The 27669-nt window shown below is 37.2% G+C and overlaps 1 protein-coding gene across 4 annotated transcripts; it reads right to left on the bottom strand.

The window, feature by feature from the left end:
- Positions 1-39: 39 nt before the first annotated feature.
- On the bottom strand, positions 40-27669 carry LOC104897544 (calmodulin-binding transcription activator 4). Of its 4 annotated transcripts, none has more exons than XM_010684437.4 (13): positions 27305-27669; positions 20942-21067; positions 20744-20859; positions 19491-19579; positions 19214-19259; positions 18117-18552; positions 6094-6245; positions 5417-5501; positions 5093-5295; positions 4154-4824; positions 2485-3073; positions 1602-1898; positions 40-418 (listed from the first exon to the last, which is right to left on the bottom strand). In XM_010684437.4, exons 1-13 carry the CDS (start codon positions 27315-27317, stop codon positions 329-331), a joined length of 2913 nt encoding a protein of 970 aa, XP_010682739.1. In that variant the 5' UTR covers positions 27318-27669; the 3' UTR covers positions 40-328. The 4 variants fall into 4 exon arrangements, with proteins under 4 accessions (XP_010682739.1, XP_048502403.1, XP_048502402.1 ...); XM_048646446.2 differs by lacking the exon at positions 27305-27669 and adding an exon at positions 21812-26274; XM_048646445.2 differs by lacking the exon at positions 27305-27669 and having other exon boundaries at positions 20942-26278.

Genomic DNA, 27669 nt, shown 5'->3' with positions numbered 1-27669 from the left:
TCATAATGTTGTATGCAAATTAGGTTCAATAGCCAATGCTGAAAGTGAGAAGACACTTGACTAAATGTTATTGGATCCAGCAATTGTTATTTACATACATTTACATCAGATATATGGACATCTTATACAGTAGTAACCCATCTACTAAAAACGGGTAGTTGTTCCAATATTAAAATTTGGTATTGAATAGTAAACGATCTAGAAAAACAGCACAATACATCAGCTATCTATTTCATATACCTATATAGTGCCCGAATTTAAACCAATCTAGCAAGCTTGAGTTAGACAAAGAAGGATCAGTACTTTCAAGGAAACACCATCTTCGTACCTAATGAACAAACTTATCATCATTAGTCATGTTTAAAAGACTATCTTCGGAACCTGAGGCCTCTGGACTCGTGAGGCCTTGCAGCTCAGCCTGCAATATAATATAGACATTCAGAGATCCCATATACAAGTTGGTACATGATTTTTGGAAGTTCTGATCAGATACAGTGCCAAAACACGAAATTGCTTGAGGTAACATTACTGAATAATCGAGAAAAAATAGTGAAAAATACAACTGCAACTGCTACATACACAATCCGGAATGCTTGATGTGGAAGAGGGCAAACGAGTCAGCCACAAGATGAATTAAGTTCCATTAAAAAAGTGCACATGTTTCTAACCTAAATTGTTCGTTTCTCGATACATTTACTAATTACTCGAATTAAGATGTATTTCCCCTTCATAGAAAACAAGTCTACATCACATCTAATTATATAAAATGAGCAATAACAAATAAAACATGATAACTCAAAAACAAACAAAATAAAAGCCTTATAATAAATACATTTGAAGTAATCCAGTTAAGCTCAAGATTGAACTATGCACTCATACCCAAACTCAGCCTAAACTCAACTTTGTGGCTTGAACCAAGCACAAGATCAATTTTGAACTTGCTGAATTAGATCTGTACCGAAACAAGCTTTTAAATTTTGAACTGAGCCAAGCTGCACTGGATTACTCCATTGCTTGCTTCATATCCAAATCTCTTTCCTCTCCCCATTCCCTCCATGTTCCAAACCTCGGCTCTTTTCTCAATATCTGTTATGTCTCACTAATCAGGTATCATAAGTCCATTATCTTATAGTATTTCCACCCTAGAATTAACATGCCCATAGTACTTCCGACAGGTTTATTAGCTAATATTAGAAAATTTTAGTTGTATCCTCCATTCTTTACTAATCACTACATTTCCCTTTAATGAAAATGTACCATTAATCACTGTATATCTATTTTTTGTAACTCTTTCCTCTGACATCTACTTTTCACGTTACTGGGACCAGTTGTCTCGCTCATGTTTCTATTTTTCCATTGCCTTTATATGTGTGGCGAAGGCATAGGTAGTGATTAATAAAAATGGAGGAAGCATTGAGTAACCAATTCAAGATAAGGGCACTAACATTAATAATTTAAAACTTAGGACTGGAAAGCCAGATCCGTGCATTAGAATCATCTACAAAAAGAATCCAGGGTAAAAAGCTTAAGGAATGCCTTATCAAATGATGGTAGGCAGATGAAATTACGAATCCATCTATGAAAATCAGCATCATTAATACCTTAGCTTCTTGAAATCTTCCAAGCATGCGATGATATTGCTGTTGGGCTTCTGGGGATTCAACCATGGATAGCACTCTTGTGACAGCCTCGTCAATAGCAACATTGACTTTCTCTTTCCGGAAGACCTTGATGACATCGTCATCATCTTCATCTTCGTCAACATGATCTGACTCAGGTTTGAATCCTCGTAAACCAACTCCTTTACGGCGCCAACGCAGTACAACCTTGTCTAGAATACCAACTGCCCAGCAAATAACCTTGTACTTCTTTCGAACCTGATAACCTCTCACGTGAGCCTGCCAATAGAAGGAAATAACATGATCTTATAATTCCCATGCCAAAAATACATAAACAGTATGAGTAGTTCCAGCTCCCAACCCCTCGTACTGCTTCCTGAATCGGAAGAAAAAGAACAATACAAAGTGGAATTATCATGATCATTACATCCTGAAACAACCATGACATTACCTAATATGCAGATTTATTCCCAAGAAGCGCAATATTGTAGGATAGGCCAAATGAGTTAGGTACAAAAGAGACTGTATGCAAGAATAAAATATGTAGAGGAAAGGTGAGGGGACAGTTCAGAAAAGACGGTATGAACATAGGAAAGGTGAAGACAAACTAATATTTCTGTATAAGTATAAAGAGAAGTAGGATTTGAACCCAGATGAAGTTCGGACCATCTGCCAGAGAAAAAAGAACGAATAGATGTTGTAGGATTCTCAAGAAGTTCTTCGATTTCTTCCGGAAGCAGATGAAAGATGAGGTTATAGATTTCACTTTTTTTGGAATTCAAAAAAAAAGTAGACTTTCAAGTAGGTTGGCAGGGTGAGAAAAATAAAATCTTTTTTATGAAATGATGATAACAGACACGTGTACCTGTATCTTCACTACTTTCTGGCGCAAAGTTAGGAAGTCTTTTCGACCTTTCCAACCCCGATAGTTTTTCTGAATAGATAATGCAGCTTTTTGATGATCATGCAGATTGTGAAATGCCAATTTCGATGCAGCTGAAAGGCCCTGAATGTCATTTTCACTGAAACCATACTCATCCAGGTCAGTGATAGCCATTAAGCTAGTCGTTCCCCTATGTCGCCTCTTTCTGAAAGAATGGGCACGAAATGCTGATTGAATCCGTGCAGCAGCCTGAGCTGCATTCCTAACTGCTGCCAAGGTGTGCTTTAATGAAAGTTGGTCCTCTGTTGAGTTGACATTTTCCTTCGAAATGTTATTAATAGTTAATTCAGCCTCAACATCAGCAGAACCTTTGGAGAGTACACTTTCTTCCAATGTGAGGGATGAGAGATGACTAGTAAGCGCCAGTTCTGACAGATAACCAGCAAGTCCCTTGTGCCCACTTGTAGCAGCAATGTATGCTGCATTTCTACCGGTAGGATCATGTGAACTGGGATCAGTCAATGCCCCAGCTGATGCTCCCAGAGCAATAAGAGAAGCAACCATTTTTTCTCTGTCAAAGAAACAAGCAAGTGTTATGTCATTGCAGCAACAGTTTGGGACCATAAGCAATTATGCATTACATATATTAGAAAACAAAAAGATCATTCAAGTGAAGCTCTCAAGGGCATCAGAGTCCTTAGGTCACATCAAACGGATTTCAGAACTTTAAAAATTAATTTGAAAGGAATTGCAGAACTTGGACGCATTGCACTGACGCATAGGCATCCTTGCCACAAATTAATTAAGACTGGCAATTAAATTTCTATGTAGAATTGAAGGAGTTGACTTTCTTAAAACCTCCTCACTCAAGAATGTGGTCACAACACATTTTATTTCAGCTCCTAAATCATCAAAAGAAGGTGAAAAAGACTTCACATATATCCAATAAACCATAAGGAAATCGACTTTGGCCATTTTTCTTTTTCTTATGCTGGAAGCTTTCCCTGAAGTTTCCCACCACCTAGCGTCATTCTTTCTCATGAAGTCAGCCAAAAGAGCCATGATGGTACGAGGTCCTCAATAAGCACTTATTAGAACTAGTTTGGTCGAAGATCTTCATCTCATGAAGGTTCATATTGTCAACCTCTCAACTCAGTATGCTGAGACACAAGAACTCTGTATTTATAAGCTACTAATACCTAGGGGGAAAAGTTTACAATTAAACTCAAATAGGTAGAATCTTAATCTCTTATCAAATCCTAAGGTACTAGTGTTCACCACTGACCAGAAAGAATGTTGCTGTTTTATTTGAGATAATCCCGAAAACACACTTTCCATTACAACAATTACATACATGTGTATGTATGGCATCTGAAGATTAAACTCTCTCAACCTTCTGCACACTTATACAGCCAACTGCTCTTTCCCCTGATTCAGCCACAAAGTTCAGGATATTTTTGGAAAGATGCACAACTTCTTTTAAATATCATTTCAAGCCTACAGCGAAGTTCTAATTTGCAATAAACCATGAGTCCAAGAGTTAAATACATCTCTATAGAATTTCAAATAGAAACACTTTGAAAATTCTGAAAAGTGAAATAAAGACAACTATTCATAAGATAACTGGTTATGCTGGGACCATAAAAGTTACCTTCCAAATCTTGCAGCCCAGTGCAGGGCAGTCCAGCCATTAATATCACGAAAATTTATACCAACTCCACATTCCAAAATCGGGTTCAAAGCCCACTCGTATCCCAACCCAGCAACCATGTGAATTATTCCTTGTTCCTTTCTGGACAAGGAACAGTCTCCACCTCCTCCTTCTATGGGTCTGGAGGAAAGCCATAGCTGCAACTTATCCTTTAAAAGTTGTTGCAACAACCAGTCAAGGGTGTCAACTGAAGTTGCACCACCAACTAAGAGAGATTCAATAATTTGATTCCATGAATCACAATTAATCTTTTGTTTGTCAGCACCCAACTCATTGCCTTCTCCTTGTCGGAGAAGTGAATCTGAAAGAAGCATCTGCACCAATCTTACGAGTAACAACATCTCCTCTGTACTTCTAGTTGTTTCTGCTCCATGTTTATCACATTGGATACAAGTTCTATGCTTATTACGATACTCAAATTCTCTAATCTCACTGCAGGATTCTCGATTCCCAGAAGTTATGCACAGTGTCACCTTTCCTGATGGATGAGGAGGAGCTTGGCAAAGAAGGACGCCATTCTGGACAATTTGTAGAGGAACTTCAACATCACCAAACATGCAAAGCCACCTAGACTCTGACGGATCACAGAGAAAAGATCCAATAATAACGACCTGCACCAGAAAAAAAACGATTCATTAAACAGTCTGGGAAGAAAACTAAGAGCTACAACTTGCATCATCCCTGCAAGATCAGGAATAATATTGGCATACGCCCACAAACTGTCCCCACCACTTAAAAGAAAGGTCAACAGAGATGAGAAAGGGAACATGAAATCAGAAAGGCACATGCCACACCCTCAGATGATTTTCTACCTCATGCAGCACTATATTGATATATATATGAACATGTGACATCCCTGCACAAAGTATCATTAAATACCTTTGTGGAATCATCTGCAAATCCCCATTCTGGAGATATTTCGCATATGGTAAATTTCTGTTCCTTTGCAACTGTCAAGCTTGAATCTGCGCCAAGAGACATTCCAAGATTTGAATCAAGCAGCATGTTCGACAACTCTGGGACGGAAGAATATATCTGAGGCGAATAAGTTAGCATATCCATATCCTTGGCTGCTTCAGTCCCTGTATCAACAGTTGTAAACACAAAAAAAGCTGTTAGAGCAAAAAACTTATCTGCACCCAAAAGTTGGTCAAATCCCAGGGGAGGGACCTGTGAAACTTCAAGAGGTAAAACAGAATGTACATTTTCCAGCAATCTGTGCTTCAAAAGCTTGAGGTTGATGGTTCACTGGCTCAGCTGTTCTCCCAGAAGATGATGGTTCTTTCTCCTGGCATGGGAATACTCTCAGGAAAAGGTTAGATAAACAGAAATCAAATATTAAAGTTACAAATGAGACTTTAGTCCATGTTTAAGCTGATCTCTAACAGCATACCAGTAGTTGCAATGGGGAAAGTTAAAAGAAAAACAGTGCAATACTGCATAAGACTAATCTTAATCCACCATTTTTGAATGGTATAAGAGCAGCAAAAATGGTAAAAGGAAATACTTCAGTATGCCTGGTTTGCAACATTCCACACCCTTGCACTTTTCTAAGTAACTACTTGTGTCACTTATTTTTACTTTCAATAATAAAAGCCAATGCAGAAAGCTAAAGCAAGGATGGCCGGTGCAGCTTTACCCTTACAATTTGGAGAGAGCAGTTTCTAAATTCCACTGTCTGTTAATAATGTTGTATATTGTTTTCCAGCCTTGAACAATTCAGGCCATTGCCCAGAAATCATCAATCACACACTTACGCCTTTGCATTACCAAGAAGCTCAAGACTATACCAAGAAAGCTTTACATTACCAAAACCCATAACATCTTTTGAAAAGGCATGTGAAATCAGGGGGGAAAAAAAGGATAACCAGAAAACTCACAATTTCATTTAGGATGTATGCCTTCTCTCCTTCTTCATTCAAGTTTAGGGAATCCTTGGACAACTCAAGGAAACCTTTCCAGCATAAGGATTCACCATTTTTAATACTCTGCACCATGCCCGGCGTAACATCATGATGCACTTCATTACCACCTAAAAATCAATAAGTTTTCAGGAACGATTTCTCTGGATTACTATGTAGTAACTTGAACTATCACATCCATAAGTAACTTCTAAAAGTAAACAAGCAAAAACAATCATGTGATGATGTTGATTGGTGACACATCATTGTCAGTATAAGTTACAAAGGCTTGGACAAGACAGTAACATGTTTTAGGGCATAACAACAATAAAAGTGTGCTCAACACTATGTTACTTAGACACAGGTATGAGTGTCAAGTACGGGTACACATCAAGCATCGGACACGCGGGGGTTCAAATTTTCAAACATGGGCATTCACGTAACATATTCCTGATTCTAAAATATAAAGACTTTTGCATGTGTTCTCACTTATAATTACATATATACACATTTTAGATTTACTTATTGGCTTATGGTGATATATTCTCTTGTCAAGTCCCTTTTTTAGCACATACATTTTCCCTTTTTCTCTATTTTATATTTTTCTCCACAAATATCTTACGCAAGATACTTGCGGTGTCTTGCTGAAAATCGAAGTCACATGTACGGACTTCATACCCTTGTCAGAGTGTGAGCATCTGAGATTTAAACACACATGACACATCATCATCATCATCATGCTTTATTTTATATGCATGTGTGGTTGTGTGCATGCCTGTGAGTGGAAAGACAAGTAAGATAAGATTAAACAGCAGAAAAGAGAAGTACTGGTTGGCACTACTTCAATGGTCCTGTGCATGCCAGTGAAAAGTACAGTTGTAGAATAAGGGGAATATTGTGTTTTTACTTCTACTCTTTCAGCTGTAATATAGTGACTTTGACACTCACTACGCGAACATCCTCGTAAAATGATCAAATATGATAATCTCAATGATGGCATCATGAATAAGTACTCCATCTTACTCTTTGTAATATGGGGAAAAACGAAAAGTAAAGTTGATCTAACAACACTCTTTCTGCAAAGTTACTCAAAATTAGAAAGAAGAGAAAAGTGCAATGATCTCAACAAAAACTGGAAAAAACACCTGGAGAGACTCTTGAACAAGGTTCACGATGATGCAATAAAATAAGACCAAATCCCCCACAAATAAAACATCAAACGAGAGAGAATACAATAGGGGATACTACAGAAGCAAGACTGGATAAGGCTAATACAATGTCTCATAATAAAGTACGCAATCTTCCACCGCCCTACTTTTTTGGAAACTCTTTCCCCCAGCAATTCCCTGAAAAAAAAGCCTCCAGAGCTCTCCCTGACAGGGACTCGGTATATTAATGAGAGTTTCTGGACGAGACACTTAATAGCAAACTCAATGAAAGAAGAAGAATCCAAAATGATCTCTGAGACGCTACACTTATCTAATAATAGTCTCCAACATAAAAATAATTACAAAACCTATAGGACATGGTCAGAACATTGTTTAAGATGACCACATCAAAGTGGAAAAGAGCAACATAATCAGCAAAATGAAGGTGGGAAGCTAGCAACACTCTTTCCCCCACAGTAAACCCCACGGCAAAACCCAAAGCCTCTACCAATAGAGATAAGGGCTCCAAGTTTCAAGAAACAATGTAAAGAGGATACAAGATCACCCCATCCCGGACCAATCAAAATCCAAACAAACTTCTAGGACACCTAGTAATAAACACTGTATACTCAGAAGACGAGCAATACCTATACCAAGACCAATTCCACTTCCACCATGGAGATCCAAACATCGCATTTTCTCAAAAGAACGACCGCTAACCTGATAGAAATGATCTTGCTAAATCTTTCAAATACTAGTAGTGCGGAGCCCAGAAGATTCATAATCACTATTTTTCAAAAACTTTACTTTCTAAATGATGAAAGATATAAGTGAATTTTACACATTTTGCAATCACTTGGCATCATAACACTCTTGAAACACCTTTGAAACACCTAATGAATTTTCAAATATACCAACATTCTTGGAAAATTACATAAAACAAGCCATTCTCCCCCATACTAAAAGCAACAATATGTATCTCCTCCTTATCAAGAGTCATATTAAGAACAATCTCCTATTTCAGCAAAAGGCTCAACTACAGCATTAGCAATGACAAAAGCCTCCCATTTCAAGATCTTACTGTTGTAATATTGTGCATACCCAAAACCTCCTCATTATGGACCTTAAGCTTTACTTTAGAATATTTCCAATTCTTCTTGGATCTAAAACTTACCAATCGTTCCACCTGGTCACTACTCCAAAATTTTTGCTTTTAGAGACCCAAATGTCCTAAAATCTTTGGTTGGGAGGGATTTTCCTATTGTTTTAAAAGCTTGTCCTATTCAACAGGATTATATTTCATTGGGGTCCAAGAGAAATTTTGAAACTCACAAGGGGTTGAATATGAGGAAGATATAATTGAGACTTAGAAAGATCGTAGATTAAGCTAACAATACAACTGTGTAGTTTGAAGTAAGCGATCTATTTCACAGAAATTTTCTTTTATATACTTACCTCTATTTTTTTTAGTTGTAACGTTTTGACTTTCACGTTTACCAACGCAAAACTTTGACTATTAACATCTCTATTCATCTATTAGCAAAACTTTTATGAAGTTGGCATTATGAAATATACATTGATGTATCCAATAACGTCTTATGTACTACTTTTTGTTTTTATACATGAGTCTAAGATTATTGCCTTACTGGTGATAGGTACTATATGAATAGTGCAAAAGTCAAATGTTGCAACAAAAACGACAGTAGAAATAATCTAATTTTTAATTAACTATTACTAATCCTTTGGATGTGCTATGGTGTGGTGATGCACCTTGAACAATTCAAGGTGGGTTACCGAGTTTGGCACAGGTGGCACATGGAGAGTTCAACTCGAAAAAGTTGAGGGTATGAGAGAAATCAGAGTATGGAGTTTTAGGTACTTCCACTCAAGCGCCGTGAAAAGAAAATGCCAAAAAGACTGAATCAAACACACCCAAAGAGAAATACAAGAACAACTCCCTTTCCTTTTCTTGAAACCCTCTAACCAAATAACCCCTAAGTAGTATAGGTCTTAGTGAATGTGGCTCAATTCTACTAGAAGAAGTTGAAATTCGGGAATGATAACCTTGGCTCGAGCATTAGCAGTTTTTTCATTTCAAACTAGGCCTGAGTGAGGAAGGCCTGGTCTTGTAGAAGACTATACCATAGGTCTAGCCTAGAGAATAGAGTTGCGTCCAGAATGTATGTGGATCCATCATTCAAGATAAGTAGCATCCAAAAGCTTCCAAATTTGATGCAACAAATATCTCCACCTATATTACTGCAGAAAGAAAATTTGACTCTTACCAGAACTCCGGAACCCAATATTAACAAAATCGAGTAATGAGTAGTCCACTTATCTTTGACTATACAGGACACTAAATTCTCCAAAGACCATACTGGAACTCACCCGTCATCAGCTTCCAAAACCTCTGATTATTGCTTTGGATGTCAATTGCACAGAAATTCACCTCCCGCGACTGCAACTCCAATACATGGTCAGAGTGTGGCTGGACTGGCTACTCCCGCCTAACCCCACAAAAACTCAAACCCAATCTGATCCTCCTTTACACTATTACATACACATAAACGGTCTCATCTCCTTAGCCATCCGACTCAGCAGCAAAGACTTTCCCATATACTAAATTCCATAATCCAAAAACAGACGCCTTGAGCCGTAAAATATCACAATTAAGTCGACTAGAAGCTCACAAGTCAAACGAAATACTATTTAGCTTGACCAAATGAGCAACAGAATATGAACAGAAATTGAAAACTATAGATTAAGAAAAAGATAACAGAAACTCAGAAAGAACACCACATCTCTCTTAGCCCTATCCGAATATCTCTCCATCAGAAGACAACACTGGATTTCTCTAAAGCCTGCAATTCACTCAACAAACAAGCATCATTGCTACTTATTGGTTCCTTGACTGCACCAGAGGAGAACATTGTTTAACCAAAAAAATTTATTACATACAAATTTAGTTTGGAAGATAAATATAACTATAACTAACTAGCAAATTTATTTAAAAAGTAACAACTTCACCAATCAGGTAAGACGTTTTCATATTCATAGATGAAATTCGTTAACTCATTTACTTTGATGCTAATTACATACTACCTCCATTTCTTTTTAATTTACGCACTTTTTACTTTGACACTATTTACATACTTCACTTTGACCATTGTTGGTACATAGGAAAATATATAGTCATGTGGGATCTTGTTAGATTCGTCTCGACATATATTTTTCAAATATCAACTTTTTAAATTTTTACTTATACATAATTAAAGATATTAATGGTCAAAATTATGCGTTGCGTGAAAGTCAAACCATGTAGATTAAAAAGAAACGAAGGTAGTATGAGTCAACACAAACAGCCTCATAATAAAATTGTACTTTGTTTTGATGGGAACCCATCTCAAGAAATTGTGAACGCATATCACATTAGCTAATTTCAAAACTTCCTCCTCCCCTCTGGCCAAAAATGACTGGAGTTTGGCCAGATTAAGTGCTACGTTACTATCCTCTAGCTTAAAACGGATCTTAGAAAAAAAAATCACATAAACTAGCAGAAGTCAGATTCCCTTCAATATTTTTTTCCAACAGCTGGGTCTTGTAGTAGTTCTAGTTCCCCTTTGTGAGTTATTTATGAGTTGTATCTCTATACCCCCATCTCCTGTGTGGCTTTCAGCTCAAACAGAAAGGATCCAGGTTCTTCAATTTCGAGCTTAAAACTACCCAATCACTGGCTTGACCCCAACCAACACCACCACATCCCAAGTGCTGTAATGCCCATCCAAAGCCCACCCCCAGCTTTGCCATGTCAAAGTTCAAATTCCATCTTCCAACTAAATGGGAACACCACTTGGTAATTGAACTATTCCCAGATGAGTGCAAAACTGCCAATCTACACAATGCCGCTTGGTAAGACCCAACTGCGCACATGATCTTTACTTCTTACCCCATCATGCATTTACCCTCAAGAATTTTCAAATGCTGAATCCCTCATACTACTGCAGTTAGCTCCACATTTCTACTTCTCTGAAAACCACTCAAACCAATTTTTCCTTGATAATCCATGTATTGCCATGTTCAAATTTTACTTTCCTCGGAAGCTGATGGACTATTAAAAAGAACTTCAACGACTAATCCCCACACCCCCACCAAGTGATTGGATTATTGTTTATATATAAAACTAGTAACTATTACATTTGCATTTACCTGGGAAAGATACAGAACCACATATATCACATTTCAAAATTCTCTGATATACTAATAGCAAAAAGAACCCCAAAGATACACCCTCTGATTAACAGGAGTGACTAAAGGATTATCAACTTAATCTCACTAGCTAGTACTTAAGAGCAGAGTTTATACACAACATTGCATAAACTTATGGTACAGCCAGCAACAAAATGGGGTTGTTGCACCTTTTCTAATCAAAACAAGGGTATTATTGAAGCCATCAGGGAACTCATGCTCGTCAAGAGAAGAACTAACTAACTAACTGACAAATAGAAGAAGACTGCCAGTTTTTTTATTTAAATAGAAGGGTATTCACACCATTTGTTTTGGATGCCTTTTGCCTCCCTGCAAAATGACTTCCTAATAGAACATTGATCTCCTCTGTCACCCTTAGCTAGATATAATGCAGCACATCCTCAATAGTTTCCAAGCCTATTTTATTAAGTAGATGCACAAAATATATCCACGATCAAGCTATTTCCTTACCTAACTTCTAATTAACATCCCAAAATGGTATGTCTTTCTTTGGACGTTAAGTTTATTATAAAAAAATCTTGAATTGACTTCCATATTAAAAGGAAATCGTACATAATTGCCACCATCACATGGTCTTCACTTTATTTCCAAATTTCTCACCTCCTCCAAATGCTTCTTCCTCTCCTCTATTGTCTTTGTTGCATGCAAGTCCAAATGCTTCTTCCACATTTTGTCCCCACAGTAATTATCATTTCACTCACGAAGGGTGATAGCACAATGCCAGCCTCTCCATCATCCCGACTCATCCCACTCTCTAGTCCCCCTTTAGCACCTACTCCCACTCAGCATCCAGTTCCACATATTTTCCAACCCAAAACAAGTGCATGTCATCTCTTCTATGCTCATCCATTATAGTCCAATTTCAATGAAAACAATGGGTATGACGGAGTAATTGTCATCAATAAATGTGACATGAGAAAAAGGGAACAAGGTAGACCAGTACAAGTTTGCCACAAACCTGTCCAGTCTTCCCTTGATCGACACATTCCCTTTCCTACAATTCCACCAATACCAAAAATATTAAAATTCAGATCCATATCCATCCAAGAACAGCCTGAAGCTATCGATCATGTTGGGATTCCTTGAATTTGGAGATCTGAACAACCCAGCACGAGGATCTTGCATCTGATTCTGAATCTGTATATGGGGTTTACCACATTTGTTTCTGCTTTGGGTCCGTTTTTGGGCTTTCATTTTAGCTTATAAAAGGTGTACTAAAACGGTAAAAAACGAAGGCTATAAGTGACGGTTTTAGACCTCCCTGGGAACCTTGCACCGAATGTCGTGGGATGCCTCGAGGGGGCATGGGATGGTATAATAAGGACCTCCACGACTTTGAACGGCATAAGAACAACCTTTACGACCGTTTCAGGCCATTCCTTGGCTGCAGCACAAAATCATAAATGGGTGGTTTGATGGCATTCTGTGGCAATTTAGATGATGCGAAACACCCAGGATACATTATAAGTCGTGCCGCACCCCATAGGAAGATTTTCAGCGAAAAATACAACCGGGCCCGAAGGAGCTCTAAAACGGTTAAAATTGAAGGCTATAAGTCACGGTTTTAAACGTCCCCGGGACCTATGCACCAAATGCCATGGGATGCCTCGAGGGGACATGCGATAATATATTAAGGACTTCCACGACTTTGAACGGACATAAGAATAGTTTTTACGACCGTTTCGGGGTTATTCCATGGCTGCACGACAAAATAATAAATTGGTTGTTTAGTGTCATTCTAGGGCAATCCAGATGGCGCGATGCACCCGGGATGCATTATAAGTCGTGCCGCACCCCATAGGAAAGTTTTCGGCGAAAAATATGATCGGGCCCGCAAGAGCCCTAAAACGGTCAAAATGGAAGACTAAGTCACAGTTTTAGATGTCCCCGCGACCAGTGCACCGAATGTCGTAGGATGCCTAGAAGGGACATGAGATGGTATATTAAGGACTTACACGACTTTGAACGGTCATAAGAAAACTTTTACGACCGTTTCAAGGTCATTCCGGGGCTGCACCACAAAATCATGAATGCGTGGTTTGGTGGTATTCTGGGGTAATTCATATGGTGTGAAGCACCCATGATTGCATTATAAGTCGTGCCACACTAATAGTAAGGTTTTCGGCGAAAAATATGAACGGGCCCGGAAAAAGCCTAAAACGATGAAAATTGAAGGCGATAAGTCACGGTTTTAGACGTCCCCGGAAATCGTGCACCGAATGTCGTGGGATGCCTCGAGGGGACATGGGATGGTATACTAAGGACTTTCACGACTTTGAACGGGTATATGAACAACTTTTACGACCGTCTCGGGGTTATTCCGTGGTTCAACGACAAAATAATAAATTAGTCGTTTGGTGGCATTTTGGGGCAATTCAGATGGTGCGATGCACCCGGGATGCATTAGAAGTCATGCCGCACCCCATAGGAAGGTTTTCGGCGAAAAATATGACCGGGCCTGGATGAGCCTAAAACAGTCAAAATAAAAGGCTATAAGTCACGGTTTTAGACCTCCGCAGGACCCGTGCACCGAATGTCGTGGGAGGGCTCGAAGGGACATGGGATGGTATATTAAGGACTTACACGAATTTGTACGGGCATACGAACAAGATTTACGAACGTTTCGGGACTATTCTGTGGCTGCACTACAAAATGATAAATGGGTGGTTTGATGACATTCTGGGTAATTCAGATGGTACATAGTACCCGAGATGCATTATAAGTCGTATCGCACCCTATAGGAAGGCTTTTGGCGAAAAATATGACCGTGCCCGGAGGAGCCCTAAAACGATAAAAAATGAAGGCTAAGTCACGGTTTTAGACCTCCCTGGGCCCGTGCACCGAATGTCGTGGGATGCCTCGAGGTTACATGGGATGGTATAATAAGGACTTCCACGACTTTGAACGGGCATAAGAACAACCTTTACGACCGTTTCAGGACAATTCTCCCACCCTTTTAATCTTTTAGTGCCTCTATCATGCTGTAATTTGTATTCTCTCCTCTCAACCTAATCAAATCAGTGTTAGTGAACCACATTAAATCTATATGTTGATTGTTCTATATTCTTTGTCCATTGATTGCTTTTGTTCTAACAGTGAACATGCTTATCCTTGCCATTTCTCCCATTAATCTTCAAATTAAAAAGAATCTTATTGAAATCTCCTTCTACTAAGCATGGCAAGTCAGCTCCCAAATATTTCTCAATTTGAACCACCATATACCCCACTATATCTCCAATCACCTTTACCTCTATCCGATCCACTAGATACTACAACATGGTGGGGCTGAGTAGGCAAATGAGTAAGTTAACATCCATCTCCCAAGCCCAAAGAAGAGCTAGAAGCCCAGAACCATACAGTATGCAGAAACGCAGAAACCCTGCAGAAATCCCCACAAATACCATTATTAGCCATTTCACCATGTTGTGCTTGGGCCTTCATAGCATATTATGAGGAATTTAGGCTCAAGCTCAACCAACTCTCAACAGTTTGACATTTTAAAAAAATTGTTACCAAGGCTGGTCACTATCAACATCCACACCGTCAATGAATCCAGAGTTCGGCAAGCCTAGCATATCTTCTTCAAACTCCACGCACTAGTTCACCAAAAAGTCTAATTTTCCCCAAAGGAGGCAATAAGGTGTCCCCTTGTTATACCTCAAGTAGATGGTTGTATCCTTCCCTCTACGTTTCATCATTCACTACCTACATAAAGGGGCTCTAGGACTACCTTGTAATTGACTGACCTAATGAGGAGTAGTGTAGCCATTACATAATTAGTTGGTTAGGATTAGCTTCAAGAGAAAGCAAATGAGTTAGTTAGGAGAGGAAAAAAGAAAATTTGCTTCGCAATAAATGGAGGAGATCAGAGAGAGGGGGCATGAGGAATATTATTCAGAGTTTCCTATATTGTTATTTAGCTTTCTTTGGAGAGATTGAAGCCTCTCAAGTGCTTGATATTGGCCCTGTTTGACAAATAGAGTTTAGAGTTTAGTTACTAGAGTTTAGAGTTTTACCTTTTTGTTTAGCAGATTTGACCGCAAATTTGACTAACTTTTCACATAAATGTGTTTGGTAAAACTTAGTTGATTGTTAAAAGTTGATTACCCTTTGTTTGTATAAAATGATATTTATGGACATATTAACTGATATGTTAGTATTATAATTATGGGCAAAAAAATCATTCACACATTCTCCCACCTAATCCTCCAAAGAAAAAGCTCCAAAGAGGAGCTTTTTCATTTTGAATGTTTTCACCCAAAACTCTCTTGAAACTCTCTTTACCAAACACCCCCATAGAGTTTTTGACTAGTCAAAAACTCTAAAAATGGTCCCAAAATTCTCTTTATACCCCAAAACTCTAATTGTCAAACACCCCAATTATCACAGTTTCTGAATTTTCACTTAATTATACAAAATCTTCTACTTCTTTCCCCAATTTTCATCTTCTTTCTAGTTCTGCCAACTACCATCCACAAACTGATTCTAATAGTTTAGGACCAATCTAGCATATGATTTCAACGAACTCTAAGAAAGTAAGAACTCCTCAAAATGTTGGGTTACTTGGATATCACTTAAATTCAACTCTAAGAGGACCTAAACGAGGAAAAGGAAACAAGGAAAACAACCAATTTCCAGTGGCGAAAACAATGAATGACTTGAAGATCTTTGAAGGGTAAAATACTTACAGAATTTAAAAGGAAACTAAAGCTCTACAGAACATCCCATCCTTTACCTTTCAGCCCTTTAAAATGTAAAAGGGCGAACTTATCTCCTCTTGCGTCAAAGAGATTATGCCAAAACTAAAATATGATCTCATAATTAGTATTAATACATAAACAAGTATATCCTCACCTATACATTAGGCAAAATGCCTCTATGCGGTCTAGCAATTCCTTTTTCGTCATCTTGATTAGGGCTTAGTCTATCCGAAGTTGACACGGAAAAATTAAATAAATAAAAGATCTCTAAAGCCTTCAGTGTCAAACAATGTAATACAAAGGGATGGAACCTTTTGCAACTTTTTGTTACAGAAATTAGAAAAGACAGATGGCAATATGACCCATTCAAACATTACGAACAAGACTTTGAAGCATACATTCTCACTCACGACACCCAACAAACTAGTAAACCTTCCCCATCTCCCAGTACTTAAAACATTGAAAGCAAAGAAGAAAATGATGAAGGCAAGAAAAAGAACGGACAAAGCATGCTTGCTACCTAGTCTTCTCCCAAACAGCCAATCTTCCTAACTGCGTAAGGGCCGGGACGGTTGTCCCTGCTGATTTCAACTTCATAATTTAACAAGGAAAGGCTTTTATGCATATTAAGGACCAAAGTAATATGCAGTCATCCCAACCAAACCAACCAAATCTGAACAATGGCAAAACTCCTCTTGATGACCCTGTGAGAGAAGTAATTAGGTCACTGGGGAAATCGTCAAAGTCGGTTATCCAAGAAATTAGGCCACTAGGGGACAAAGTAATATGGATACATTCCATCCAAAGCCACCAAGTATAGACAATATCACACCTTCTCTTGATGACCCTGTGCCAAAAGTAATTAGGTCGCTCGGGAATACATTAAAGTTGGGCACCCGCAAGGAAGATGTTTTCTAACAGCATACTAACAAGCCCACCCCCTACTAGGCTCAGAGACAAGGTCTGAGATAAAAATATGATCTCCCTTCCTCCACCCCAAACCAAAGAAGACCCTGCATAACTTTCTCCAGACTATTTCTCATATCTACCATAAATGATAGCGGAAAAATTTGAAAATCAACATGTAACAGATTTAAATAGAACTTTTCGCAACAGTAATATTTTCCCTCCCCCTCCCCGCCAAAAAAAAGAGTAAGAAGTTGAATTCTGGTAATATCATGGGATAAGTAATTTGCTTGGGTTCTTCTCATAGAGCCTCTTGGACACTATTTTAGTCATAGAATCACAAAGTTACTCTGTCCAACATCCAAGTATGTCTCAAAAGGATGTCGACTGGCTAATAAGGAAATGGCAGTAACACAGAGAGCAAAAATGGGGAGAACAATAAAAGTAGGAGGAGAACACAGAACGCTTGCCCCCCGCCCTCCCCCAACTACCATCACCACAACCAGAATATTTATCCCTATTACAGAAATGAGCCGATGATCTTGTATCCTTTGCATGATATATTGAACAATAAAATACTAAAGAAGTGTCAACATCAGTTCCACACCTACACTAGGATCCTGTGCCATCATCAGGTTCTGTCTTTGATATCGTTACACATAAAAAGAACCATCTCATTAATTCTTCATTTAACGACCTAAGGAACTCTAAACTAAAACGACCTTAGGAACTCTAAACTAAAACCTAAGAAATAAACTCAGGCACAAAGGGGGGCCACATACCCATAGCTGAAAATTTGTCGTTTGATTTTTGGTGCAGAAGCCTATAATTCATGACTCACTCTGACAATTCCTAATTATTTTTTCTTTTATTGAAGAGAAGGCCCAAAAACCCTTGCTGCTGCAAACTAGGCAGATATAATGACACAAAACAGCCTGAAATAAATACAACTATGATAGAACAACAAAAGAAAATTCTGTACCTGAGTACTCTTGTTGTGAAGGACCATTTGACTTGGACAACGCTTCAGCATATCTACTGTCATACAGATCATCCAGGACTCCATATAGGTCTTCATTCCCATCCTGATCATCAACTGGAGCATATTCTTTGACGCTGTCACCATCCAAGCTCAGTTGCACCTCTAGTCTCCGTAAAGCCTGGCTAACCTCAAAGTCCGACGACATACTCATATTTACAGTTGGATTTGACCCACTTAAGCAGTCAATCCCTGTCCCCATAGTTGCATCTGAGCTGACTTCTATAGATCCAGGACTCGAATAACTCTGGTATGATTCATGAACATCACTCAAACACGAAGATACTGGCTTTTGAATAGTGTATGCGCTGGGGCTCTGACTGAATAAAGATGATGTTCCAGAGGACAACTCTGCCATGGATCCAGAACTAAGCTTCCCCTACGAGATATAAATACAGTGATTTTTTTATTAAAGGCTTTAACTGAGAATGTAGGATACAGACCCCAAGCCCTTGGCCCGGGATTCTGGTTGACCAGCAGACAAATAGAGCAGTCTAGGTGTTGTGCAAATGAATTGGACATCCTCCTTGAAACCATAAATGGAAAAAGCTAAATAGTTTTACTCCCACTATCCAAAATATATGTTTTTGAATCAAAAGCAGTAAAGCCAAACCTTAACCACTAGGGAGATTCAGCAATATTGGATGATCCAGCAAAGCAATAAAAAAAGGCCCAATAAAATGCCAACAAGATACCAAAGTGATGGTCAGTTTGTCGCACCCATCACTCCAACAGAAAAAGGGAAGAAATTTTATTTTTCAATAAGGGAACATAAGGCACAAGTTCCAAAATTGCAAACAAAAAATTTCTAGAACCCCGCAGTCCCAAGAAGAGTCACAGTGAGTTAACTAACTTCTCAAGTTCAGCTCACACACAAAAGAATACCAAAAATATGTAAGCTAAAGATTACGATTTGTTAACAGAAAGTTTCAATTATGGAGAATCTATGCATATCACATCAGACTAAAATAAAATTCAGCTAAAGACATTAGCAATAATTTGGAAACAACTGGATGTGTCCACCATGCTTCTCAACTTACCTCAGTGATCTCTCTGTAATGGACAAGAACAATGTGCTCATACTCCCTACAAAAGAGAGCATAAGATATTAGAGTAGCCGCACATGATGAACCTTCATAATCCTCAATGAGCGGGTTTTTTAACAGGGCATTCCATAGGGCTCCCCTTTAGAAATCCATAAGAGGCATCCCCCTAGATAAGATCCCCCCCCCCTATCCCCGATGGTTGATTCTACTTTCGAAAAGAAAACTGCATCACATGCATGGACAATCACAACAGAGAACCCAGTGAACTCACCGGTCTAACATCCAGTAACTTCGCCTTTGAAAAGTTGGATTCTCCTCTCCATGTGCATAATAGCAATTCAAAGCTTCAGCATTTCCAACCTAGCCATGTACAAATGGACATTCAAGCTTCAAAATACAAGAGACCAGAGAGAAAAACAGCTTGAAACCGACTCAAAATATATATCTACAGCGACAGTCCAAGAGCAGCACCATGTTCAAAACATATATCTGCCAATTTCCATTTACTTATTGTTCCAGCAATTACAAAATATATTTAAACAATCAATACATTTGGAGTACTCCCTCTGTCCCAAAATATAGTTCCCATTTCCCTTTTTTCACGGTAATTTATGCAAGTTGAGATAGTAAAGATTTTTTGTTTATTTAAATAAATGTTGTATGGGAAAAGATGATTTTAGGAGAGAGAATGGAGATAATTGGTGAAAGAGCATTAATTGTAACATTTTGGTTGAATAAACAAAGGAAAAAAACAAAATTCAAGAAGCAAATAAATGATGGGACACGATTTTTCTAAACAAATTACGGAAAAATGTAGAACTAAATATGGAAATGGGAACTATATTTTGGGACACCCAAAATGGAAATGGGAACTATATTTTGGGACGGAGGGAGTAGAAAAAAATGAAATTATAAGGACATCTGATTTTTGTCACATCAAGTTAAACAAAAATAGAAGGCTTCCTTTCATGCTTGCCAGGGTAAAAAGAAAATATTCCTTGATCACATAAAAAGGGGGAATTCATTAGCTAGTATAATAAACTCATACAAGAAACCTCCTACCAAATCTTAATTTGGATGTTCATTGTTGGCAACTCAAAGTAAACAAATCCTTAATAACAGCCTCAAAAGACCAGTATACAGGCAAGTACATTAACCTCTATGCCCAGTATTGAGTACAATAACTATGCCGATAATATGGAATTCTGAATATTACAATCATACGGTGTTATGAATTTAAGGATTTTGAGACTAAATACTCAATCAAAAAGCCATCAAGGGAAACATAGCGTCTTTGGTAATGAACAGAATTTGACAACAGAGAATAATGACACCTCAAGCCTAACATTATGATCTCTGAACAGATCAGTAGAATCTTGCTCTACTTGAGGACTAAGAAGTTGCTCATTCTCCATAAAAAATTTCAGAAATTCAATCTAATGAGTTTTGACCTCAGTTCAACTGAAAAAAGGTGTTCAACTACTATTATCATATACAGAAAAATCATAAGCAACCAAATAAAACCTTGAGACGTTCATGTGCTTCTCCAACAGTCCTGCCATCCTTCTTTTTTCGCCAACTATAGCCATCTTTCCGGAAAAACCTAAGAACCCTCTTGTTGAAAAGAAATACTGAACCACCTGTCATAATAAATATATATTAAAAATGTCAGTGCTGTCAAGAAATACAATAAGTAAGAAAGGCAGTTAGAGTAGCACTTACTAGGTGGCTTTTGAGGAGCCTCCTGAGTTATCTGGTAATTTGCATGATTCTGTAGAATGAAAAGCACTTCCACGGGTTTCAGCCAACGTGTCTGAGCTGCTTGTAGGAGTTCATTTATATCATATCCTGAGAGTTTCAGGAAGACACATCTGTCAACTACCAGCTCAATAAACCATCCAATCAGATAGGGTGCAATTAAGTTGTTATTAGAAGACCAACAAAGTCCAAATTGCCAAAATGAACACATCTAGTGCCAAATGTTTCAGGAGATTTATCAGAAAGACATTTGCCTTTTTTTCGCCTTAGTTTTAAAGATGGAAGAAAATCACTTTGATCCCTTATTCATGGATAAAATAATTCAGCTAGTGCTGATGTGTCCCATGTTTTCTGTTCTAGAGCTTCAAAGATATAACAACTAGCAACCATGAAAAGTTCATAGAACAACTAACAGTGGGTTCACCTCCCCTTCAAATGACTTAATTTCAGGCAAACTAAGAAAATCCTTATTAATGAAATACTGATAAAATACCCACACCCCCGTAAAAATTTTAAATCAAATAAAAAAAAGAACTAGGGTAGCAGGGTTTGCAAAAGGGGGAAAGCGGGTGCCAAAAATCCAATGCCTTTCCACTTGCACTTACTATATGCAATCTAAATCCCATTTAAATGTAAAAATAGGCAAAAATCAATTCATAAATTCATCATGGGTTTGCCATAATGCTGAAACTACAGCAAATGCCCTCAAACAGAAGGATACTGTTCAAACCAAACTTGTACCCCTTTTTGTTTTAACTAAGTGAATGACAGTAAGATGAATCCCAAGAAAATGAGATATTGTAAGTCCCACGAAGTGCTGTTCCTAGAAAGTACCTAAATCTGGTAAGTTGACTACCATAAAGTTCCACTTAGAGGAGCTAGGTATGCAACTCCGCCCATTCTATCCCCGATTACCGACAACTTGTGTTCCAATCAATTATAAAACTTTACAATCTTCTACTTCCAGAGATGTACAGACACCTCTGTTAAGTCAACCAAATGACTGGATACCACTTGATTTAACATTGCCTTGGGCAGACGAAAAGAATATAATTTATGATAATATGTGGTGAAAGAGAAGCAGCTGTTTTGAACACTTCAACGAATAAACCAGGACTTATATCATATGGAATAGGGCCATAGCTCATAGAGGCAGTAGTACACAAATTACATACTAATCTCCTGTTATCTCCATGAGTGGTGGTATCTCAATAATACACCAAATTTAAGAAAAAAATATAACCAAAAGATTTTCACTTTGACCTAAAGAGTCAAATGCAGGTATGATTATGTTAATCTAGGACTCGGGGAGAATAACCTTCTACTAATAGCTAACTCGAACTTCCAATTAAAAATATAGCAATAAAATGATAGATACGCTATTTTGATCATTGTGCATCAATCGCACAACCCAAATCAAAAACTTCTGTCTTCTATGATTCAAGATGATAGATGATAGATGATAGATGATAGATGATAGATCAAAGTCACTCAGATGGACTAAGCAAGTTTTTACTCAGAAGTGTTTCACAAGAAATGTTGAAGTCCAATCTCATATTCACAAAGCACGCATTGCTATATGCGATCATATTATTGTCTCATATAATTCCTGCACTTGCAGGGTCTGAGAAGATGTAAATGCTCTTACCCTCAAAATTAGACTAATTGGAAGGCTAATTCTAAAATTCCACTGTAAATCTACCTCCCTTCAACCCATAATACCTTGTGGGCCAACAGAAATACATTTCACAATCCCATGCTACTCGTGAATGCATACAATCCTTTGAATCAAGTAAACAAGGTCCTGATTATACGCAATTGATGATCACACTACCCATCCATATTGTTTCTTGTACTACATACAAGTATCATTCATGTACTTCTCTATCATACTATGTCATCATACTACGTGTCTTATGTGCAAAATTTTGTAGATGCACTCTTCAAATTGAATACACCAAATAGTTTATGTCTTTACTTTCATCAATAGATGAAAAAAAGGTATTATAGATCCCCCTACATTGGAATTCGGTCAATCTTCATCTACAACTAAGACTTGTTGGATATTCATTGTATACCTCTTCTCTGTATTCAAATATTTGGAGTTCTTTTTCTTGCACAAGAATTTTTCGAGTTCAGAAGTACAAGAAAACGTGTATTAACAAGAAATGTCATAGAAAAAAAAAAAGACGAGTTTCTTGGATTTGAACTACAGGTAGTGCAAATTTCCATGGTTATGCAAACAGTGCAGATTTGGCTAAGAAGTTTTCCCTATGTTTGCCATGAAAGTTCCCAAAGGGCTGCTCGATTGTGCAACTTTTTGCACGATGGTGAAACTTTGAAACAATGAAATGACTCCAAGTTCTGTACATGTTTTGCATTATTGTTTCTTTAGAAATAATGGTAAAGTACTCAAGGACAATTTAGTGACATTAACAAATAAATCCTTCAGTTAGTACATATTTGCATTATTATTTCTTTAGAAATAATAGAAAAGTTATAAAGGACAATTTAGTGACATCCATGGATAAATCCTTCAATTCAACGAAGCGACACAACCCTTTACTCAATTTTCTATAAATAGAAACTATGCAGCATATGTGAAGGGTGTGGAAAATATGCATCATCTTGTATACTCTTCAAACAATCTACTGTAGAAGATGTTATGGGCACGTTTGGCAAAACTAGCGGTTCTGGTAGCTGTTAGCGGTTGTAGTAGCTGTAGCTGTTGGGGGTAGCTGCTAGTTGTCTACTAGTAGCTGTCAGCGATCAGCGATTAAATTAGTTGTTTAATTAGAAGTGTTTGGCAAAAGTAGCTGTTGGAATTGTAAAAGACAATAAATGACATTTATTCTAATATGATATGAACTAAAACAATTTCATATGTTCGTTCAATATTTATTTTTTCTAAGAAGTTACACAAAAAGAAGTATACGACTTTTTAACTGCTCAAAGAAATGTATAAATCTAAGAAAATATTCAACTCTCAAAAAATTTATATTACCAGTTTTAACTAAAATACTTGTAAAACATATCATTTTTAAAATGAATATTTAAATTACATCTCTGCTATTATAAAACAAACATTGAATTGCCATAAAATAAAACAATTAATAAACAGTAAAAGGAAAAAAAAAAAAAAAAACATTGGTTAATAATTCTACCTTATGTATTATATAGTGTTTATTTGCTAGACCGCTACCTCTAAATCTCAAACGTTACTTGTAGTAACGTTCCACAACCGCTACTCATAATCTACTCCAACTGCTACCCGCTACTACAACCACTACCTTACCAAACATTCATAATTTTCTTAAGTAGCGTTTCAATCTTGTCCAACCGCTAACCGCTACCTCAAACGCTAGTACTAAATAGGACCATAGTATATCTTTGTCAAGATTGTAGTTATTTTAATCCTTTATATTTAGGTTGTTAGTTACGTATATCCCTAATTGTTAGTCAAAGTATATCCCTAATTGTTAGTCAAGGTATATCCCTAATTCCTAGAATTAAGCTATGGTTAGTTGTTACTATTATAGCTATATAATGTAATTGATATAATGAAATATAATTAAGGTTTCCAACTCTCTACATGGTATCGTGAGCCTTAATATATTTCCGCTTCAGCAATCCCCTCTTCCCTCTATTCTGTCTTTTGCTTACTCCTATTCTTTAATGGCTACGTACACCATCAAAATCCTTGCCCGTGTCGACAAATGATGTTGACCACACCAACTGTTCTCCTTCCTCTCCATGCTTCCCCTTCTAATTCTTTAATGGCTACACGATGCACTATCCCTTCTTCAATGACTGCAATTTTAATCCTCTCTCGAAGTGTCAACAGTTTCTTATCCTCTCCGCCAATGGTGAACATGGAAACCCTCCATACTACACCTCCCTCCTCTAAAATCGGGAAAACTTCAACCCCGACAATAATCTGACTTAACTCCTTCGGCACCCCCGTAGTTTGACTACCAAGAGCATTGCCGAACATGAAACTCCTTCCTCCAAACTTGTTGCCTCCATGCTGCCATGCAAACACTATCCTCTCTTTTTCTTTTCTCCCCCCTAAAACTCCAGGGGAAGAGATTTAGCATTTCTGGTCTTCTATCCCTCCTCTCTCGGGTATTGAATCTGGTGGCTTCTAACTCGAAAGGCCAAAACGGCAAAACCCCAAATATCCTGTACACTATCTAATGATCTACCTCTTGTTCTCTTTCCAGAAAACCTAAACACTCAACATCTCCTATCCCCTCTTTGTCACCCTCCTTTAATATTAAAAAGAAAATTCTCTTCCACTAACAATAGCACTTAGCCAACCCTGACATGAGCACACTATATTGATCATATTCGTCGTCGCTCAACCTCGTGCTAGAGCTCCGACAGCTTCTCCTACATATGGTGCTTGTTACCTCCTATACTTTTGTCCAAGATTTCGTCCCGGTCATGTGTCTTGCAGGGGCGTGTAGAAGATATATGTGGTATATGTTAGTCAATAGTTATTGTAATCCCTTATATTTAAGTTGTAGTAAATGTATATCCCTAATCATTAGTCAAAGTTTATCCCTAATTCCTAGAATTAAGCTATGGTTAGTTGTTACTATTATAGCTATATAATGTAATTGATACAATGAAATATAATTAAGCTTTCCAATTCGCTACATCTGCAACCTTTTGTTCTTGAATGATTGGTAAACCTAAACACACAAACTCTTGTAGATTGTTTCTCTCGAACAAGCAAAATCAAAAAGACTTCCATGTGTCTAAACTCTAAATAGTATTATTATGCAACTTCATTGTTTCAAAAGAGTCAAGAATTTAGTATTAGGAAAACGTTCATACTTCATACACTAGCCTTCAAAGAAATTATTCGATTGCTACATTCTTCATACACATTGTTCTAACAAGATCTTGATATTCTTATTTCTCCCTCTTAAACTATCATGTAAACCTCAACCACATAAGAAAATACGATGTTAGTTTTTAGGGAAATTTCCTCATGTACTCTAGAGGTTTGACGTAATTCTCAAATTACCCTTCACATTTGGAAAATTCCTCAAATAACCCTGACTTTGTGTTTTGGCTCAAAATACTCTTATCATATACCGAAATTCAAGTGCATTAATTTCCTAAGTTACCCTTGACACTTAAACTTTGAACTTCAAAATTCAATAAGTGTAATTTGAGAATTAAGCCAAACCTCAAGGGTACCTCAAGAAATTTCCCTAGTTTCTAAATTGTGTTTTAGCTAAAATTATAACATAAAGACTAAAGTAACCACTCTCCCCCCCCCCCTAGAGTCTCTAAATTATAACAATATTTAAATTTCCAAATAACACCTTTGAGGCTTCGGCATATGGTTATTCAAATTTGACAAATTTTGAGAAAATAAGTCATCATCATAAGAATTATGGCTAAGAATTAACTTCTAACATAACTTGACATACTTAAAGGGGTAAATGAAAGTCTTGAACATCTTAATTGCCAAATTAAAAAAAGTTTCAATCTCATGATATCATGATAAAAAATAGGCCATGTATCACAATACGGCCTGATAAAAAAAATCTTTTTTTTGTAAGTGAAACATATTTTAACAAAGTCACCTCTCAAAGTTCTCAAATTTGCTATCTTTCAAAATTTAAACCCTTGCAAGCAAGTTTAGATAGAGAGATGCAATCCCCTTGCTAGTAAATTATGGATATTAGTAAAAAATATATATATGAGCTTTCTTATGATCCTAGAATATCTAAGGTTATTTTGAGCCTTTAGACATATTCTTGATTATAAAGAAGACATTATTAGGATTGAAACGCAAATGATACTTCCATAAATTTGTGATGAACAAAATACTCATATAAACTTAGAAACACTCTATCAAAAAAAAAAAAAAATGTCTCCATATCATTTTCTCAAACATCTCCAAAACATCCCCTATTTGTCCTCACAAAACCAAAAACACCCCCTATGATCAATAAATACCCTCTACAAATTTTGTTCATCACACTCATGTATTAGTAAAACCTAAATTCCCTATTGCACAAAAAATGTTCTACTTCTAGTCTTCTACCATTAAAGAAACATAACCAAACTGTCGTTGTCATCTAGCTTAGTTGGTAAAGTTAAAGCTAAAGTTTTGCGAAGCTTATAAATTATGTGCCCACCAATTCACAATTACAAATAACATTAACAAAGATAAACAATTCTCACAAACTACTAAATTTAGATTTAAAAAAAACGTGGTAGAAATGAAAAAAAAAAAAAAGAAAAAAAAAGGATGAACACATGAAAAGTATATAAGAGAAGAGAAAAGGTTAGAAGATAATTTACCAGAAGACTGCATGACTAAATTAATTGCATATGATCAAGAAAAAAAAAAACAACTGTGATTGTTTTTTTCTCTAGTGAACAGAATTAAAACAACTGTGATTGTGATTGTGTCGTTTCATCCAAAAATCAATGTGGTGCTGGAAAAGAAAAGGGGACAAATTTGAAGCAGCGTTGACTGAAGTAGCAGATCTCTCGTGTTTGTAATAAGTGAAATGAAATTGAGGAAAAAAAAGATGTAGAAAAGAGGAAGAGAGAGAATTTGAGAAATTTCGTGGAGTCAAGACTAAAGAGGATGATGGAATGGAAAGAGCAAGTGAGTTGACAAGGAACCCAACGGAAACTGGGATACTAGGCAAGTAGGCTGT

Source organism: Beta vulgaris, chromosome 6, assembly GCF_026745355.1.
Source record: "Beta vulgaris subsp. vulgaris cultivar EL10 chromosome 6, EL10.2, whole genome shotgun sequence".
In the NCBI taxonomy this organism is placed as follows: domain Eukaryota; kingdom Viridiplantae; phylum Streptophyta; class Magnoliopsida; order Caryophyllales; family Amaranthaceae; genus Beta; species Beta vulgaris.
Note: the sequence above shows the minus strand (reverse complement) of the source record. Positions and strands in the feature narration are given on the sequence as shown.

Bases quoted from the DNA above. Each gene is read 5' to 3' on its own strand.
- LOC104897544 (XM_048646445.2), bottom strand. From the start codon at position 21,188: ATGTGTTCATTTTGGCAATTTGGACTTTGTTGGTCTTCTAATAACAAC. The intron at 19,580-20,743 runs GTTTTATTTGGT...GTACATGGCTAG, and splicing joins AAGCACATGAACGTCTCAAG to GTTGGAAATGCTGAAGCTTT. The intron at 419-1,601 runs GTATTAATGATG...ATTATATTGCAG, and splicing joins GAAGATTTCAAGAAGCTAAG to GCTGAGCTGCAAGGCCTCAC.